At 28.6% G+C, this 16,676-nt stretch overlaps 2 protein-coding genes across 3 annotated transcripts; both read right to left on the bottom strand.

The window, feature by feature from the left end:
• Positions 1–1,032: 1,032 nt before the first annotated feature.
• Positions 1,033–2,635, bottom strand: LOC105802238 (scarecrow-like protein 32). The gene has a single exon (XM_012633755.2). The coding sequence runs from the start codon at positions 2,509–2,511 to the stop codon at positions 1,144–1,146; it is 1,368 nt and encodes a 455-aa protein (XP_012489209.1). The 5' UTR covers positions 2,512–2,635; the 3' UTR covers positions 1,033–1,143.
• A 7,418-nt stretch (positions 2,636–10,053) lies between these two features.
• On the bottom strand, positions 10,054–11,117 carry LOC105802239 (LOB domain-containing protein 38). Of its 2 annotated transcripts, none has more exons than XM_052623293.1 (2): positions 10,724–11,117; positions 10,054–10,601 (listed from the first exon to the last, which is right to left on the bottom strand). In XM_052623293.1, the coding sequence occupies exons 1-2, from the start codon at positions 10,905–10,907 to the stop codon at positions 10,159–10,161; spliced, it is 627 nt and encodes a 208-aa protein (XP_052479253.1). In that variant the 5' UTR covers positions 10,908–11,117; the 3' UTR covers positions 10,054–10,158. The 2 variants fall into 2 exon arrangements, with proteins under 2 accessions (XP_052479253.1, XP_012489212.1); XM_012633758.2 differs by having other exon boundaries at positions 10,054–10,628; positions 10,724–11,109.
• Between the last annotated feature and the right edge of the window lie 5,559 nt (positions 11,118–16,676).

The raw sequence follows: 16,676 nt of genomic DNA, 5'->3' as shown, positions 1-16,676 counted from the left end.
GTGCATTTGGAAATATCGAGGAGATTCTTATATGGCAAGTGGAAATGTGGGGAGTGTAAGAGGAGAATCTAACAACGTGGCAGGCTCTTATTGGATTGGAGGAAAGGTTAATGTAGATTTTTGTTTAGGGATATCATACTACCGGGTACGTACCAAATATTTTATTGAATAGATATGAAAGTACACGGTCAACACACATTCATGCATGAAAGCCTGAAGGGTCAGATTAAGCGTAGCCGAAGTCGGAGTTCAAAGTTAACGGCTTCAGTAAATTTCAGGAAATTCAATGATTAACTAAGCATTAATTTTTATTTAATTCACAAAAGTAAAATGCTGTCATGTGTTTTGAGAAAATATTAAAAGACCCTTAAATTTAATACATGTATTTTATTTATTTATTACCATATTTAATACTAAAATCATATATTTAACTTTCTCTCTACATATTGTTTTTCTTTGATAAATATATATTTTCCCAAGAATCAATGCACTCCTAAGGGTACAAGCAGTGAATAGCCTTGGACGTAGCAAGAAAGCATGTTCAGGTGATTGATTTAATGTTCGGAATTGTTTTTCCAATCAAGAGGATGGAGATGATAAAAAAGATAAGATTTGAATTTATATTAGTTTAATCCTTTCGCATAAACATATTGACCATGTCATTGACCTCTTAAGTTTTGTTTTGAAATGATTTTACAAGCACCATGCATTTAAAATTTTACTTTTGAAACCATTTTTACATGAGATTAGTTGTGCCAGCTAGCCCAATAAACCTTTCCTTTCAAATGGTTGTAAGATTTTTTCAGTATAAATACAACCTAATTATAAAATAGAATCATAATTATATACAACAAAATTCAAATTTAAATACTCAAAATTAATTTTCACCTCAATTGTGTAACAGAGATTCCTAAGTTCAGTTTTTTTCGAAAATCGTGTTTTCTAAACAAATATGAGAATTAACTAACCTAAAAAATATAAGGTTACTATATGACAGAGTTATATACGAGCAAATATTGAACAAAATAATACTTCATTGGGAATACTACGTTATTCAACTTTTCTATAGATTATCAGAGATTAATAGTACAAGAGAAAATTCATTTATTATATTATAAATTTCTAAAGAAAGAAAAAACCTCTTCAACCAGGCACCCAAGCAGTGGCAAATACAACATTATGGCCCTTCCAAGTAAGAACAAGATCATCATCTTCTTTCTTTAATCCCCATCCAGCCGCATGTTCATCAAGCATTGTTTTTACTTCCGAAACCGTTTCATCCCCAAAGCTAACCCCTCTAAACTGAGCGTTTCGCATCCGCTGCACCCATCGGCTCTTTGATTCAACCCTTTCCACCCTCTGCAAACCTTCATGAGCTATAACATTCTCTACTTTCCAACAAATATTAGCTTCATACCACTGCCTTTGTTTGCTTCCTATTGGAAGGAACGTATCCACTGTATCGTATGGTATCCACAGATAATTGAATGCAGATCTTAATCTGCATACCAAATTATTCGATGTCAAATCCGCATCTTCGTCTACTAGGATAGCAATTGTTGGGTTTAATCCCCTAAGCGCCTTGAGAAACATTGTTCGAAGTGATGGGTTCAAAGTTGGTTGGAAAGTGTAAGGGTTTGAGTTTGTATTGGGTAAAGGAGATGAAGTTTCTTCTGGTATGTAGTGAAGCATCATGTGACAGTTTATCACTAAAGCCTCACCAGCTTCTGCATATACTGAATGTTGAAGACGAAGTTGATCGATCAAAGAAGCGAACCCATCGGCATGAGTTGAAGGGACGGCCCTAAATTCCAGCATTACATTGCGTGACCTAGCGAAGTTAACCAACTTGGAGCCTAACTCTTCATATGTTAGATCAAGCAATGGGGGCACATCTTTCGGAACACCAGGAACTGTAAGTTTCACCAGTGGCGGTCCTTCGAACCTATTAGCTATGGCATCAATTAATGTAGGGATTTGCATGCAATATGTCGAGCTTAGATCAACGATGTGAATGACGGAATACCCTTCAACGGCTTCTAGTATTGCCGCATTCGCTGTGGTGAAACCGAACCGATGCCATGGGGTTAAGTCCACAAAGTTAGCCAACTCGATGACAGAAAAAGTGTGGGTTTCTACAGAGAGGTTGCGATGAGCGTTCGCCATTGCTGCAAGCATTTTGCAGCTTCCACTTTTGGCTGCTCGGACAATGAGAGCTTGAAGAAAAGCAGATGTCAGACGCTGGTTAGAATCACCATCTGGTGGTGCAATGTTGTTTAGAACCCAAAGGATTTGCTGCGCAAGTGTGGCGTCATTGCTTTCTATTGCGTTTGCACAATGGACCAAAAGCTGTTCCATGCAATTGGCATCACCAAAGCTAGCTAAACCCTTCGAGGTAGGGAATCCAGGCCATGGACGAGCTTGGTGAATCTGGTTTTTATTCATGGTTGGAATCGAAAATGGAGCGATTTGGTGCAAGAAATGTGATGGGGTTCCAGTGAATTGCAACATGGAGAATAAGGGAAAGCGAGTGTCAAAACGAGAGTAGAGCAAAGGCAAAAACAAAGCAGCAATAAGCAAGAATTTCAGATAGTATCAGAAGAGAGGACAAACAGAAAAAGACCAGACTAATAGTGGTTACCTTGTTATTGGGGAACGAGCCACAAAGTTTTGGTGAATAGAGTGACAAAAAAACCCCCACACCAAATTATAGTACGGTTCGGAAATATCTGCAAATGAATTATAGAAAAATTTGATAGTTCAGCTTTTGTGATGATTTGATGTTCTTCAAGAAAGAAAAACTTAAAAAGGGACAGTTCAAACTTCAAAGAGACCCTTCTTGCAAACAAAGCTTAGCCTTTTCAGATGCTAAAGATAGGGGATACAACGAAACAACAGCAAAACAGTGATTCAAAACATACCCTGTTACAATCAAAGAAAGAGATGAACAGTGTGAGAGGCAATATAAAGGATAAAGAAGGATGAGGAGAAAAGGTGGGCTACTAGGGTTGGATTTTGGTGGCATGTGCGGATAGCCGGCCAAGGGCTTGTCTAGATGTGGGAGTTGGGATTTTGTCATGTAATGAGGCGTGGGGGATTGAATGGCTTTTTAAGCTTTCGCTTACTCTCACACATGGGCCATATGACATTTAACTTCTTTCTCATTATCATGAACAAATTATTTCTTTTCTCTTGCCCTTGTCATGTTGTCTTCTTTTTCTTTTCTTCTTCATTTTTCCCTTTTGCTTTCTCTGCTAAGTGTAAGATTTTTATCAACTATAGCAAAACACCTTTATGTATGGTACGGTTTCATTTCTCCATCTAGGTGGGATTCAATTGTAAGAACATAATAATAAGTATATGTTGACAAAAGATACTGATTTTTAGGGTGCATTTAGTTAAGTAATTTTATATTTTCGAGGTAAAGTTATGTTCTCAAATAAGGTTTTCCTACTTTGAACTAATAACTTTATATTCCCAATAATATCAAAATTTTAAAATATAAAGACTTGCTTAGGTAATATTAAATTCCCATACTAACTGAGATTTTTATAATTTTATCCTATTTGTAATGATTTTAACTCATTTTATTTTAATAAAAATGAAACAATAATAAAACCTAAGGAATTATTTCTTCGATTGTTTGATATTTTTAAGTAACATGTGGATTATATATTTATTCTTAGCTAAAAAATAATATTTTGTTTATTTCATTCTACTTAAAATTTACATTCATAATAATTTACCATATAATTTTTTATATCATAACAAATAACATGTATTTTGATAAAAATGTTTAACCCTATTTTGGTAAAAATGTCTAATTACTTCTTGTTATTTCCGCTTTCAATTTATTTCTTTGAAAAATGAAATTAATTTATAGTACAATAAATATTATAAACTTCAACCATTTTATAATAAATAATTGAAACAAATTCTATAACAATAATTTAGAAAAAATTGTTTTAATAATTTTACATTCCACTAATTAAACAATAAAATCATACATTTAAATCAAACGAATCAAATAAAATAATATACAATATTTTGATCTTAAATTGAATAATCTTACTTTTTTTTTTGGTAATCCAAAAGCATATACAGAGTTATGATAAGCGGTCCCACAATTGAATATGGCCAGCACTAATATAATAACAATAAGCAAATAATGGGTGTTTTAAGGATAAGTTTTACTTCAATTTCTTTTTATTTTAATTTGTATCCTATCTATTTTATTTTATATTTCAAGATTTTTATACCATCACATCATTATCAAGACATGCCTTATTTTGTATGTCCGTAATTCCCATGGTATTTTGATGTGTGCGAAAGACAGAATGTTTGCAAGTTATAGTAAGACAAATTTTCAATTGTGTACTTGTATGGTAACATATTAATAATTTTATAATATAAAATTAACCAAATTCATATGCTTAAAAACTTAAAACGCATCAAATATTATTCCATAATCAAATCCTTTTATATGCTTTCAAAATTGTGTATATGAAATTAAGATAGTTACAATTTGGGAGAGAATCAAAGAAAGACAAACTTTTCGCTGCCATTTTTCCCCGTAAATAATTTATTATATCAATCCATTTTTTAATTTATCGAAATGCATGCAGTTAAAGAAGAGTATAAGAAGAATCTATGGAAACCATAAAAGGAGAATCATATAAGTTAAGGAATTAAGGTTTAAATATAAACTGTGAGAATTCTGAAGAAGATTCCATAACTTTGAGATACAAAGACTAAAAGACATGTGGGGTAAATAGAAATTTTCAGACCATGTTTCTTGATTGGAATTGTCAAATAATTCGCGTTTAATGTGTTTTATAAATTTTAATTTATATATTTATATTATATTTAATATCTCATCCTAATTTTTTTTCGGATCGTGTTTGTATTGTGCAATAATACCTTCCGGTTAAGAAAGCTTTAAAAACAAAATAACAAACATGTAAATAAGGAATGAAAGCATGTGGTTAAAGGTGCCCAAACTGATAAAAACATATGTTTTGTAGTAAATTAATGATCATTGAAAGACCAGTTGGCATGGTATTCATATAAAAATTCTAAATGTATTGAGGAACTTACCCAAAACATATACAACCACCAGCTTCGAATGTTGAGCTATTAAGATTAAAAAACAAAGAAAGAAAATAAAGGGGGGGGGGGGGCATAGGGACAGTTTTTCTACTTTGAGTAATGTACTTGTTCGGTGTTAGCCAAAATAATCCACCCAATCATAGCTTAGAGAAGCTTGGATTTTTCTGTTGTCTTAAATGGATATTAAATTAACTAATCACACATTATATATACATCAGTTCTGAAATTATTATATTTCATAAGTAAAATTAGTGAGGTGAAATACAATTTTTTTAATATAATTTTTTAGTACAATAATGATCATTTGAATCAAAATTATTTTTAAAAGGATAACACCCAATTAATAGATTACAGTTTAAGGTTCAAATCTCTTTTATTATTTTTAGTTTTTAATTATATGATTTTAATAATAATAATCAAATATTAATATTTGATGGGCCTTGAAAGACTAAACTTAGAGATCGGATATGGATTTTAAAGTCAAATTTCAAAATTAATGTATGATGGGCCTTGAAGAAGTGAAATGTGTAATTTAGGATTCCTAGTATTGAGAAATATGATTAAAACCAATTTTTAATTTAATTTTAGAATTATAATGATATTTATGAAATTTTTAGTATAGGATTAGTTATTCTTTTTGCATATTGAAAAGAAATCTTTAATTTTAAATAATGTGATTTTTTCTTTTAATTTTTTTACAGTTAAATCGTTCATGCTTTTTAAAAATATTAAATTGATTTGTTTGATAAGAAAAAATATCCGAAAAACATTGGCACTTTTTATATTAAAAAAATTGTTCGGATTTAGAAATTTCATCCCTTGAAATAAAATGATAGATCCATCCATATGAAGTGTAATTTTAATTATTTTATTATCATTTCATTACACCCTAAATATACAAGATATCATCTGGAATTTTTATTTTATTGACAATGTAGATTATAATAATTTTTAGGTTAATTGGGATTTGTTTTTAGAAATAATAAAGTAATCCGAATACAATAAGTTTTGACCTGAGGTGGATTTTTTTTTTTTTTTTGAAAATTGAGATGGCAAGTAAAATAAAGTAGATTTTTAATTGATAATTTAAAAGTCGGGTGTATCGATCTGAGCAATTTAGTTTTATTGCCTCGGAATTCTTTTTTGTACTCGATATAACAAGAAAGAAACAAGAGGATGCATAATGGTTCACTAAGGTCATGTTAGATTTTGTTCAATCATTTAAAGGGTGTAGTAAGAGGTAGACTTTTTGATACTAAGCTTGTCAGTACAACTTTTGATTTTCTTTGTAATAATTGGGGATTAACCGTAAACGAGAGAGTTGTATAGTTTCTATGAGTTGCCTAGCTGTGAAAGTTGTATAATTTATAGTAACCAGCTGATTCCAAGTTTTACCTGTAACAACAGTTTGCTTATTGACAAATTAAAAAGCCTAAATGCTGACTTGGAATAGGCTCTAAAATCCAAATGTTAATAGGCCAAAACCCAATGATATTATAAGCCCCAACATGTTTAATGTTTGGATAAAAGCTAGCTAGCGACGGACAATCTTCCCTTCATTTGGGCTTATTACGTTGAATTGAAGGCCCTCTTACTTGGTTGAATCCCATTTGCAAGTCAAAATTGCTCATAATAATCATTCTAAAGGTCTTAGATTCATCAAACTTAAAAATAAATATAGAAATGGTAGGTTAAATTGGAACAAGTAGACCTAGATTTATGTTTAATGCGTTTGCGAAACTTTTTTTCTTTTGTTGAAATAAAACCTTAATATAAACTAATTACACAGTAAACTTTTGAGCAAGGTTAACACTTGCTTTAACAATATAAGAGATTGTTAACACTTCTATTGGGATTTCGTCAAAAATTGTCAGGTTTTAACCTGTACCAATGCCCAACCTTCGCTAGAAGTTGATGACTTCTTCTAATAAGGGTAAATTTTGAATCGATGATGACTTTTGAATATTCTTAAACACCTTTAAAATTTTTATCTTGAATAAGGGGCAACCCATTGAGGATGCCCCACAATTTAGCATTTAAAACGAAACATTCAATCAAAAATTTGTTATATCTCATAATTCAATCTCTATTATCATACTTTAGCACATACTCGCAAAACATTTAATTAAAGTAGTTTGCTTTAAATTTATTCAGATATAATTCTATTTATTGTTCATAAATATCTTTTTTATTATTGGTAATGTAGGGCAAAATTCATAAATGAATGCATTTGGTTTTAACTGTTGAAGAGATAAGGAGGGAGACAGACGGTGACGTTCAAGAAAACATTCCCCAGCGTCAGCAGATAATTCAAATATCAAACATATCCCCCCAGAGTTTTGGGGGCTACCCTGCATGTTTCTGTTTTTTTTTCAAGTCAACTATATTGATTCCAATATCAACTTTCTTCAGTATCCTTTTTATCGTCGGACCGGTGCTTTCTCCTCGCGTGAACTCCTCGTGTCTTACACATTTCTCTGTCCCCTTATCTCTTTCCTTTTTCTTATCTAACATTACATTAGATCTAATCTAATAACTTCATTTTTTGTTACACAATACGTAAGTATGATATTTGTAATAAACATGATTAATCATGTTACATAAACGTAAAAGAACAGTTATTCTATACGGTGAAATAAAAAAATTATTTTTTATTATTTTATGAAAACATATGATAACATCTTTAGCATAGTATAATTAGCCGTATTAAAAAGCCAAGTACTTGTGTTTTAGAAAAGTAATTAAATATGAAGCTTAAAAGCCGAGTGCTTGTGTTGTGATTAGCGTATTTTTGTCATAATTTTACTCAAGTTATTTTATATTTATATAAATTATGACTGATTAATTATTTATAAGTGCTCAACTTTTTTTTATATATTTATAAAGATTATTCTTTATCGTGTTGGTACCAAATCTAACCTAAAATACGAAGGATAGTAACGTCGGCCCCACATATACTTTCAGGGTGCTGCCCCAACTTGGCCACTTGCAGTCATAAAAATTGTTCCTATCACTCCCTCATCTTTTCGCTGCTTCCCCTCCAATCCTAAAAAATGTATGACTATGTCTTTGTCTGCATATTGGGATTATTATATTTCTAATATTGGTAGTACATATATATCATTTTAATTTTATGTGAATTAAAAGGTTTTTTTTAATAGCAAAATGTTTATTATGTTACTAAATAGTTGTGTTGTTTTATTTTTATTGGTTAAAATTCATTCTCTTATCCCTTTGACAATAAATGTTTATTATTAATTTCATTTTAATTTTTTGTGTTACCATGTAATAAACATGGAGTTTATTAGGTTCTTAAAATAAGACAATTAGTGTATTTATTTACTTCATGTTATAATTGTGTTTAAGATATATTATATATAATATTTATATTTGATATATTGACAGTGTATAATTTTATACATTATCAATAAAGTAAATGATGATATATTATTAAAAATTAAAATTAAAATAACTTAATTAATAAAAATTTATAAACTTCATCCTTTGTATAAAAGCAAAAAAAATTATAAGAATAATTTTATAAAATGTATTTCTAAATAATCTTATATATTATTAACTCAATAACAAAATATTATATTTCAATACAAATAAACTAATGCGTAACATATGTATTGATGATGATACTTTTATATTTCGATAATATGATAATCCCTCAAGTATTTTCATTCAATAAACCTTTTTTTTTTACATAAACACCATATGGTAGGGTGCAACCCTGCAAAATCCATCATCTCTCCAAATTTTATAAGAATAAAAGGTATTTATTAAACAAATCTTTTATAATTTGATGAATAATTATTGTATTATATTCTACTATTTATGCGGTGATGCGATGATGTGGAACCCATAATTTCCCATGATATGAGGAAAGGATAGAATGGGTAATACTCTTAAGTGGACTGGATATAAGAAATTAAAAATAAATAAATTAAGAAGAAAAAAACAATCCACACTGTTTAATTTTATTAAAATGTTGCCTTGGCATGAATTTCATTAACATGTGTACGAATCATTTACGCATTTTGATTAAATATTTTGATGCATTTCTTTTTAAATTGAGAATATTTTTAAGAGTATTCCTTTTTGGAGTTACAGCTGACGAAGCTATTAGTTGCACGTACGCCTCTTTGCACTCTCCAAAAGGCAAAAGTCGCCTGCCAATGAGCTGTCTGTTAAGCGCCGAAAGGTCCCCATTCCTTCCCAACAATTAAATTCTCAAATTTATTCTTTTAATATTATGGATAATTACGAGAAAAATAAAAGTAGACGAGTGCATGTTTTCGCCCTTTGCCTTTTTTTAGAATTTAGAAATGAAATTTGAAAGTTACGTGAATTTATTTTTATTTTCTAAGTATTTATATTGGATAAAAATATAATTTATAAAATCGATATACACGCGTTTATTTGTCCGAACGAATCCGGGTAATTGGGAGAAAAAAGTCTGAATTGGTGTTGGAAAATGACTTATGAGTACAATTTTTGTTCCGTAGCTTTAATTGGTTCATGCAGTGTGACTATCATTATTATATATATATAAATTGATCTCGATAACCCCTTTTACAATTATAACAACTGTTATGAACGTAAGGAACGAAAATTGGTCCCCATTAATTGATTTCACTTCAAACTGTACTTCAACTAAAATTGTTGGGAATATTTTGAAAAGTAATTGTGATCAAGAAAGAAAAACATTTTTTTTATTCACGAAAACGAGGAAAAGGAAAGATCACTTAGTAACAAAATTGGATAATTTTTAAGGATTATATGCATATTCATTCTTTCTCTCTTTCACAGTTTTAATACAGTACTTGAAAAAAAAGAGAAACATGTGCTGATAATTTACCAAAAAAAAAAAACACTCGTCGGAACATGAATTTTCCGAGAAAACGTGCCGCAAAAATAATCTAAAACCTCCAAAAATCATTTGCAAAAAGTAATGATTGGGGTAGAAAAAGAACATTACAGCAACACTAGATCATTTCAACGTTAGATTCACCAAAAAGAAAAGCTATTTTCTTTATTGCCTCATTAAACAAACAAGTTTAGTAACTTCCCTTGACCTGCAAACCCACTTTCAGAGCACGTCGCCGTCGTGACAGATTCATCCGAGATCACAGACGGAGTCCCGGGCCGTCTATTATCCAGCACTCGGTTTCCTTTAAAGCTTGGAGTCAAACAAAGATCTAGATCGGACGGTTGTAATTTCTTCAACTCACCGATGGTTCTACGCTTATGTGATGAAAAACGACAGTTGGAGTTCAGACTTGTCGCTGTTTCTTGCAATTTCCACATGTCCGCAGTACCGGCAGCTTCGGATGCTTCATTAGATTCTGTCGGAGCTGGAAGTTCAGGTATCGGCCGGAGAGTTCCTCCCCGTAGAACAGTTTCAACCGCCGCTTGGCAAACATGCCAGTTTCCGGTCCATAAAAGTCCGACGGCTCCATTCACGGGATTCACTGTTCTCCCACAAGCTTCGAACAACAGTGATTGGAACAAAGCTGATCAATAGTTTCATTACAAAGACTTCAGAATACATATTGTACAATCAAATGAAAAAAAAAAACAGAACAACTTGAGATTTTAGCGGTAATACCAGGACGTTGAGGTTCTGGAACGGCGGAAATGAAAGACATGAGACCCGCACGACCGAAGAACTTGGCAACGAAAAGAGTAGCAAAGCCTTGCGATTCAGGATTGGCGATCCATTGCAGACATGAACGTAAAATACAAGACTCGCTGCATCCTTTTCGTAAGACTCGGCACCCGTTGCAACTCATGAATCCCTAAGCTTTCCAGTGCCGGTTGGCTGCTTCACGAAACGGTTACTTGGGTTTCAAGCAACAATAAAGAAGATAAAAATGGCTTGGAATAGCAGGGAAAGCGAAATAGGGATAGCTAGAGAAGGGATTTGAAAGTGGGAGAGATAAAGAATGGTTTTAAAGGAGAAAAAAAAGGTTGAAATCGAAACCAAGGGTTCGTGGGGTTGGGTTAGTTTGGTAGTGAGTGGGTGCGTTTATTAGGTGCTAATAGTTCAGTTTAGCGTTTCATTTTTTAATCAAAATTATGATGAACTTTTTTTTTTTAAAAAGGAGTAAGGTAGAGGTGGCTTAGGCATATTGTAGACTCAAACACAAGTACCATCTTCATTTCTTATAAAAGGAAAGCCATCGATTTAATTTGCTTTATTTTGTTGTTCATTTAATAATAATCAATTCATAAAGGTAACTTACGGATAATAATTACATAAAATACATTTATGCAATGATAAGATTCAATTATTATTTCTTTTAATTTAATTATAAAAGTTATAAAATTCAGTCAACTATATTTAATTTTATTTTTGATCCAGAATAAGTTATATAATTATCATTGTTAATCTATATAATTGTACCTGCATCCCTTCTAAAAACACTTGTATAAAAATTGAGAGAATTATATTAAACAATTGAATTTTTAATTTTTTTTATAATTATGTTTTAAATAGTGATTATTTTCAAAGAAGATAAACACGTGCAGGGGTGTAGTCAGGGTTGGTGGGGCCTCGGTCTCTTAAAATGGAAAACTTTTAATTTAGGTTTTTAAAATTTTTTAAAATTTAAGATTAGCAAAAATAAAATTACACTTTAATCCCTCTAAAAATAAAAATAAAGATATAGACTATTCAAATGGTAAATTTATATTTTAAATATAAAAAATTAAAATTTAATTTTAATCTCTCTAAACAAAATTTTCTACCTTCATCTATGAACACATGATAAATTGGCTACAACTTGAAATGTATTATATAATATTATTAAATGAAAAACAAATTTTCATCCTATATATATTTGCTCATTTGCTAATTCCCGAAACGGGAGGGATTCAAAACAAGGAATCAGTTAATATATTTAATAGTGTCAAATTTTCATATGTACGATTTATATACATCTATTAATCAATGAAATCGATTTTGGCCTATGATTTTATCCCATTTTTTATTAATCGGAAACTGTTAGTGCGTACTGCGTAGTAGGAAGCGAATTCCAAAGACTTAGGCGGAATCGTCTCCGTGTTTCCGCGGATGGTGGTCGTTCCACCGTTGGATTATCCCATTTATGGCCTCTTTATAATGTTATTCTTTTATAAAAAAATTAAAATACTCTTAAATAAGGGTATTTAAAAATAAAAATAAAAAGGTTGATATTTGAGGGATGTGGCATGCACATGAATCGAAAATATCCTTAAACTTGTGGGGGGTTTATCTATATATTACAATGCTAGTGGGAAAAAATACAGTATTTTTAGAGGCTAATCATTGAGGGTTTTGCAAGAGATTAGGAGACATAAGAGTGTAATTAAAAAAGTAAAAATTTATTAATCTATTGATTTTTTCGGTACAAGTCTATCATATTTTAATGGTTAATGAGTTTTAAAAGCTCCTGAATTAAAAAATATATATTTATATTTTATTTAAATAATATTTGAATATTAAAATTACAATCAAATAGATGTTTTGAGCATTAAAATTAACGGTCAATCATTATAGAGTAATAATAATATTTTTTTAGGGCTTTTCGTCACGTGACTTATTAAGATTGTGCCACACGATAAAAATTGATATTTTATATTTAAAATTATAAAAATTATAAGGATATAAAAATAATAAAAAATATTAAAGTGCAAAAAATTTAAAATATAGAAAATTATAAAAATGGTTTTTTAATTTAGAAAATATTAAAAAATTTAAATGTATTGAAATTTTAAAAATGTTTTAAAATATTATAAAACATAAAATTATAAAATAAATTCTAAATATATGAAAATATTTAAAAAACTAACTTTTTTCATTTGCACACTAACTATTCATGTAATTTTTAATTTTTGAAATTTTATTATAATTATTATAATTTTGTCATTTATAATAATTTTATATATTTTATACTTTAATATTTTATAATTTTCTATTTTTTTTATGTTTAAAATGCAAAATATCATTTTTTTGCCATGTGACACAATCCTGGCTATCACACGGCAAAAACACCTAGAAAGAAATTGTCGTTACTTTGTAATAGTTTATCGTTAACTTGAACGGCCAAATGGATTAATTAATTGTATTTTTAACATTTAAGGGCTCAGTTGGGTGCAAACGTACAGTGGCTTACTTGTTTCTCTTTTCTTTTGTTTTTTTTTTTTAAATTAGAGATTTTTAAGACCCTTTAACCTATTTTAATATATCAAAATTATAATATATGTACTCAAACTTTAGTTCAAAATTATTATTAGTTTACAAGTATAAATACAATTATATATTCAAGTAATCACAAAGTGTATAATCAAACTATTATAACATAGACAATTAAGAATTAACTATAAATTGGAATAAATTACATTAAGATTGACTAAATAAACTAAAACTCACACGTGACTAGACTCGGAGACCCACATATATAATTATGTATAATAAATCTTAAATCTAAATACTCAAAATCCAAAATCTTTGCATTTATCAACCATGCCAAAACTTTTTTTTTTTTGTTTTGTTTTTTACTTGCACTCAAATCTACTTATTTTATAACTCTACATTTTACTTTACAATATCCACGACCACGATATAATTATTATGCTATCAGTTGTACAAAAATGTGGGTAGAAATTTGGCATGCTTTTAACACGATGGAATCTATATTATAACCAATATATCATGCCATTGCTTTGGCATTCTTATAAACTCCATATTCACAACTAATTCATGTAATTAATTAGGTATTGCTTCTAATATTAATATTATTACTAATAAAAACTTCATGCATTTGACATGTTGTGATCACAAGAAACTCATGCATCCAAATTATGGGATTTAACTTTTGGATTAACATTTAATTAAATTAAGCAATTAACATTATCTAATAAAAGATACTACACACCATACATAATCCTTTTATAATATTTCATTTTCAAACTTTTATTTTGGCATTCATTGCCTTCTAAAACTTTTCCGAAATCACCTATTTTCGTTTAAAATAATAATAAAAGCTCATTTAATAATACTATTATCTTTGTTTTATTATTTTATTTATAATAAAACAATTAATATTTATGTTGTAATGAATAACTTATATGTGCATTGTTTTTTCAATTCTCGTTTCGGGAACATTTTTTGATGAAAAATATAATTAATTGTTAGTAGCGTTGCAAGCTAAGAATTTTATGATATTTAATAAATTTAAAATTAACTAAATTTTTATTATGTGAAAATTATGTAGTTAGAGTATTGTTATATGTTTAAAATAATATACAAAAAGTAAAAATGTACTGTTTGAAATTAATAATAATAACTCATGCATAATATGTACGAAATAAATTTAAGTAAAAAATTGTATAATAATAAAATGTACAAAAATATATTAAAATAAAAATTTAATTAAAGCGGTAAAGGAAAGTTTTGTAAAATTTGATGGTGAATTACATGTAGGATTTTTAATGGTTTTATTATTAATATAAAAGATAAAAGTATGATAGTAAATAATATTACTTATTTTAAATCACAAAACAATACTTAAATTATACTTAGTTACTTAAAGTGATACTTACCTAATTTTCTTTAAGCATAAGCGAAATCTAAATTATACTCTATTACCTAAAGTGGTTCCTAAACTATGCTTCATTACTCAAATTATCCCGACCGTTTAAAACAATCTTTTAGTCAATTATTTTGTGGCACATGGCAAATTTCTGATGGGTAACAAAATAATATTTATTTATTCGAATTTGTCACAAAATGATTGGCTAGAAATATTTTTAATGGTTGAGGTAGATTGGGTAACGAAAAATTGTTAGGATACCAATTTAGATAACAAGAGTATAACTTAAATACTACTAGTGATTAAAAATATTTAAAATTAATTTAAAATATATAATTTAAATATCGTTTGTAATTTAAACCAATATAAAAATATATTTTAATACTTTTCTTAATTGATATATAACATTAATTTAATTTAAATTTAAATAATGGAATAGATATATATGGAACAAAATTTCGGAAATCATAGTAGCGATCGTGTTGGGGAAATAAATAAATGACAGGGTTATTGATTATTATGATTTTCTCTTTAGTACAATTACTGTACTTTCCAAATGGCCATAATTATATAATATATAAATTATATCTGATTAGTTGCCACTTGCCAGACCTAAAAGCAAAGAATCAAACTAGGTTCATCCACATAATATATTTGAGGAGGTAATTTTACATATTTTTATATAATTAATATTTTATATTTTATTTATATAAATTATGTATTTTTAAGTATTTTATGTAATTTTTTAATTTTAAAAATATTATTTAGATAAATAAGACAGCATATCAGGTTAATTTGAAAGCTTATATAAATAATAAATATAATTATATTAATAATTCAACAAATATATCATTAAAATATTAATTATAAAAGAATATAAATATAAAATTACTTTAGTTTTACGCTTGTATAAACAATTTCTTTCACAAATATATATAAACAACAATTTGGAAGTTTTTATTTTATTTTGGAAATTAAAAACAATGTTTTTTAGATGAAAGTGAAAAATTTAAAATCAAGGCAACTTTTTGTTCACTAAATTTTGTATATTTTCATTTTAAAATATTATTAAATTTTAGTTTTCAACCAAACATATATTTTTAATACTTTTTCATGAAAATGAAAATAAATACGATTTATATATTTTTAAATTAAACGCACCATATATTTCTGATTTTCTATATTTAATTTTTTTCTAAAATATTCTTAACAATTAAATTTATTTACCAATTTCATCAATTATATATGGATAAAATTTAATGGAATATATTACAATAAAAAAATCAGATATGCCCATAATGTTTGCCACCTGAACCTTCACGTAAATTTATGCTTGATTTAACATTATTTTTAAATTAATTTTTAAATTGAATCAAATTTTTACTATAAACAATGCAAAACATCTATATTTTTCAGAATCTAAATAAAAAGCAAAATAAAAAAATAAAAAATCAAGCTTAATAAACGATTGTTTATAAAACTGCTCTCCTTGGATGAAATCATGAATTTTAGATCAGCAGTGCAGGGACCATCATCCACCAAATAAAACTCAAAAAAAGCAGAAGAAAGTGACTTGTTTTTCCCTGAAAGAACAAACAAAAGCTCCAATTCATGACGAAAATGCAGGAAATGATATCAATGATGATTCTGATTTCTATAGGGCAGCAAGCTGGGTCTTTAAAATGATGAAAATTCAGTAAATAAATCAGTCTGCTCTCTGCTGTGCACACCTTTTTTTTTGTACAATATTTTCTTGTGTTTAATGGATTAGCTACTTTTATGGTAAGAATCAAGCAGCTAAAGATAAAAGTTCCACCAAGTACAGGGTATCGTACCATTCCTTAATGAGTGCATGGTTTACTTTTTATATACACACGCAAAAGATTGCAGATGGGAGAGAAGGAAGTGTGGATGCACTGTTGTTGAAATTAAATTTATTTAGAATCTAAAATAACAATCTGGATTGATGGGTTTGATCTTTTATTG

This window comes from Gossypium raimondii, chromosome 11 (genome assembly GCF_025698545.1).
Source record: "Gossypium raimondii isolate GPD5lz chromosome 11, ASM2569854v1, whole genome shotgun sequence".
Classification (NCBI taxonomy): domain Eukaryota; kingdom Viridiplantae; phylum Streptophyta; class Magnoliopsida; order Malvales; family Malvaceae; genus Gossypium; species Gossypium raimondii.
The sequence above is the reverse complement of the archived record's forward strand: the minus strand, read 5'-3'. Positions and strand labels throughout refer to the sequence as shown.

Bases quoted from the DNA above. Each gene is read 5' to 3' on its own strand.
- LOC105802238 (XM_012633755.2), bottom strand. From the start codon at position 2,511: ATGTTGCAATTCACTGGAACCCCATCACATTTCTTGCACCAAATCGCT.
- LOC105802239 (XM_012633758.2), bottom strand. From the start codon at position 10,907: ATGAGTTGCAACGGGTGCCGAGTCTTACGAAAAGGATGCAGCGAGTCT. The intron at 10,629-10,723 runs GTATTACCGCTA...ACTATTGATCAG, and splicing joins TCCAGAACCTCAACGTCCTG to CTTTGTTCCAATCACTGTTG.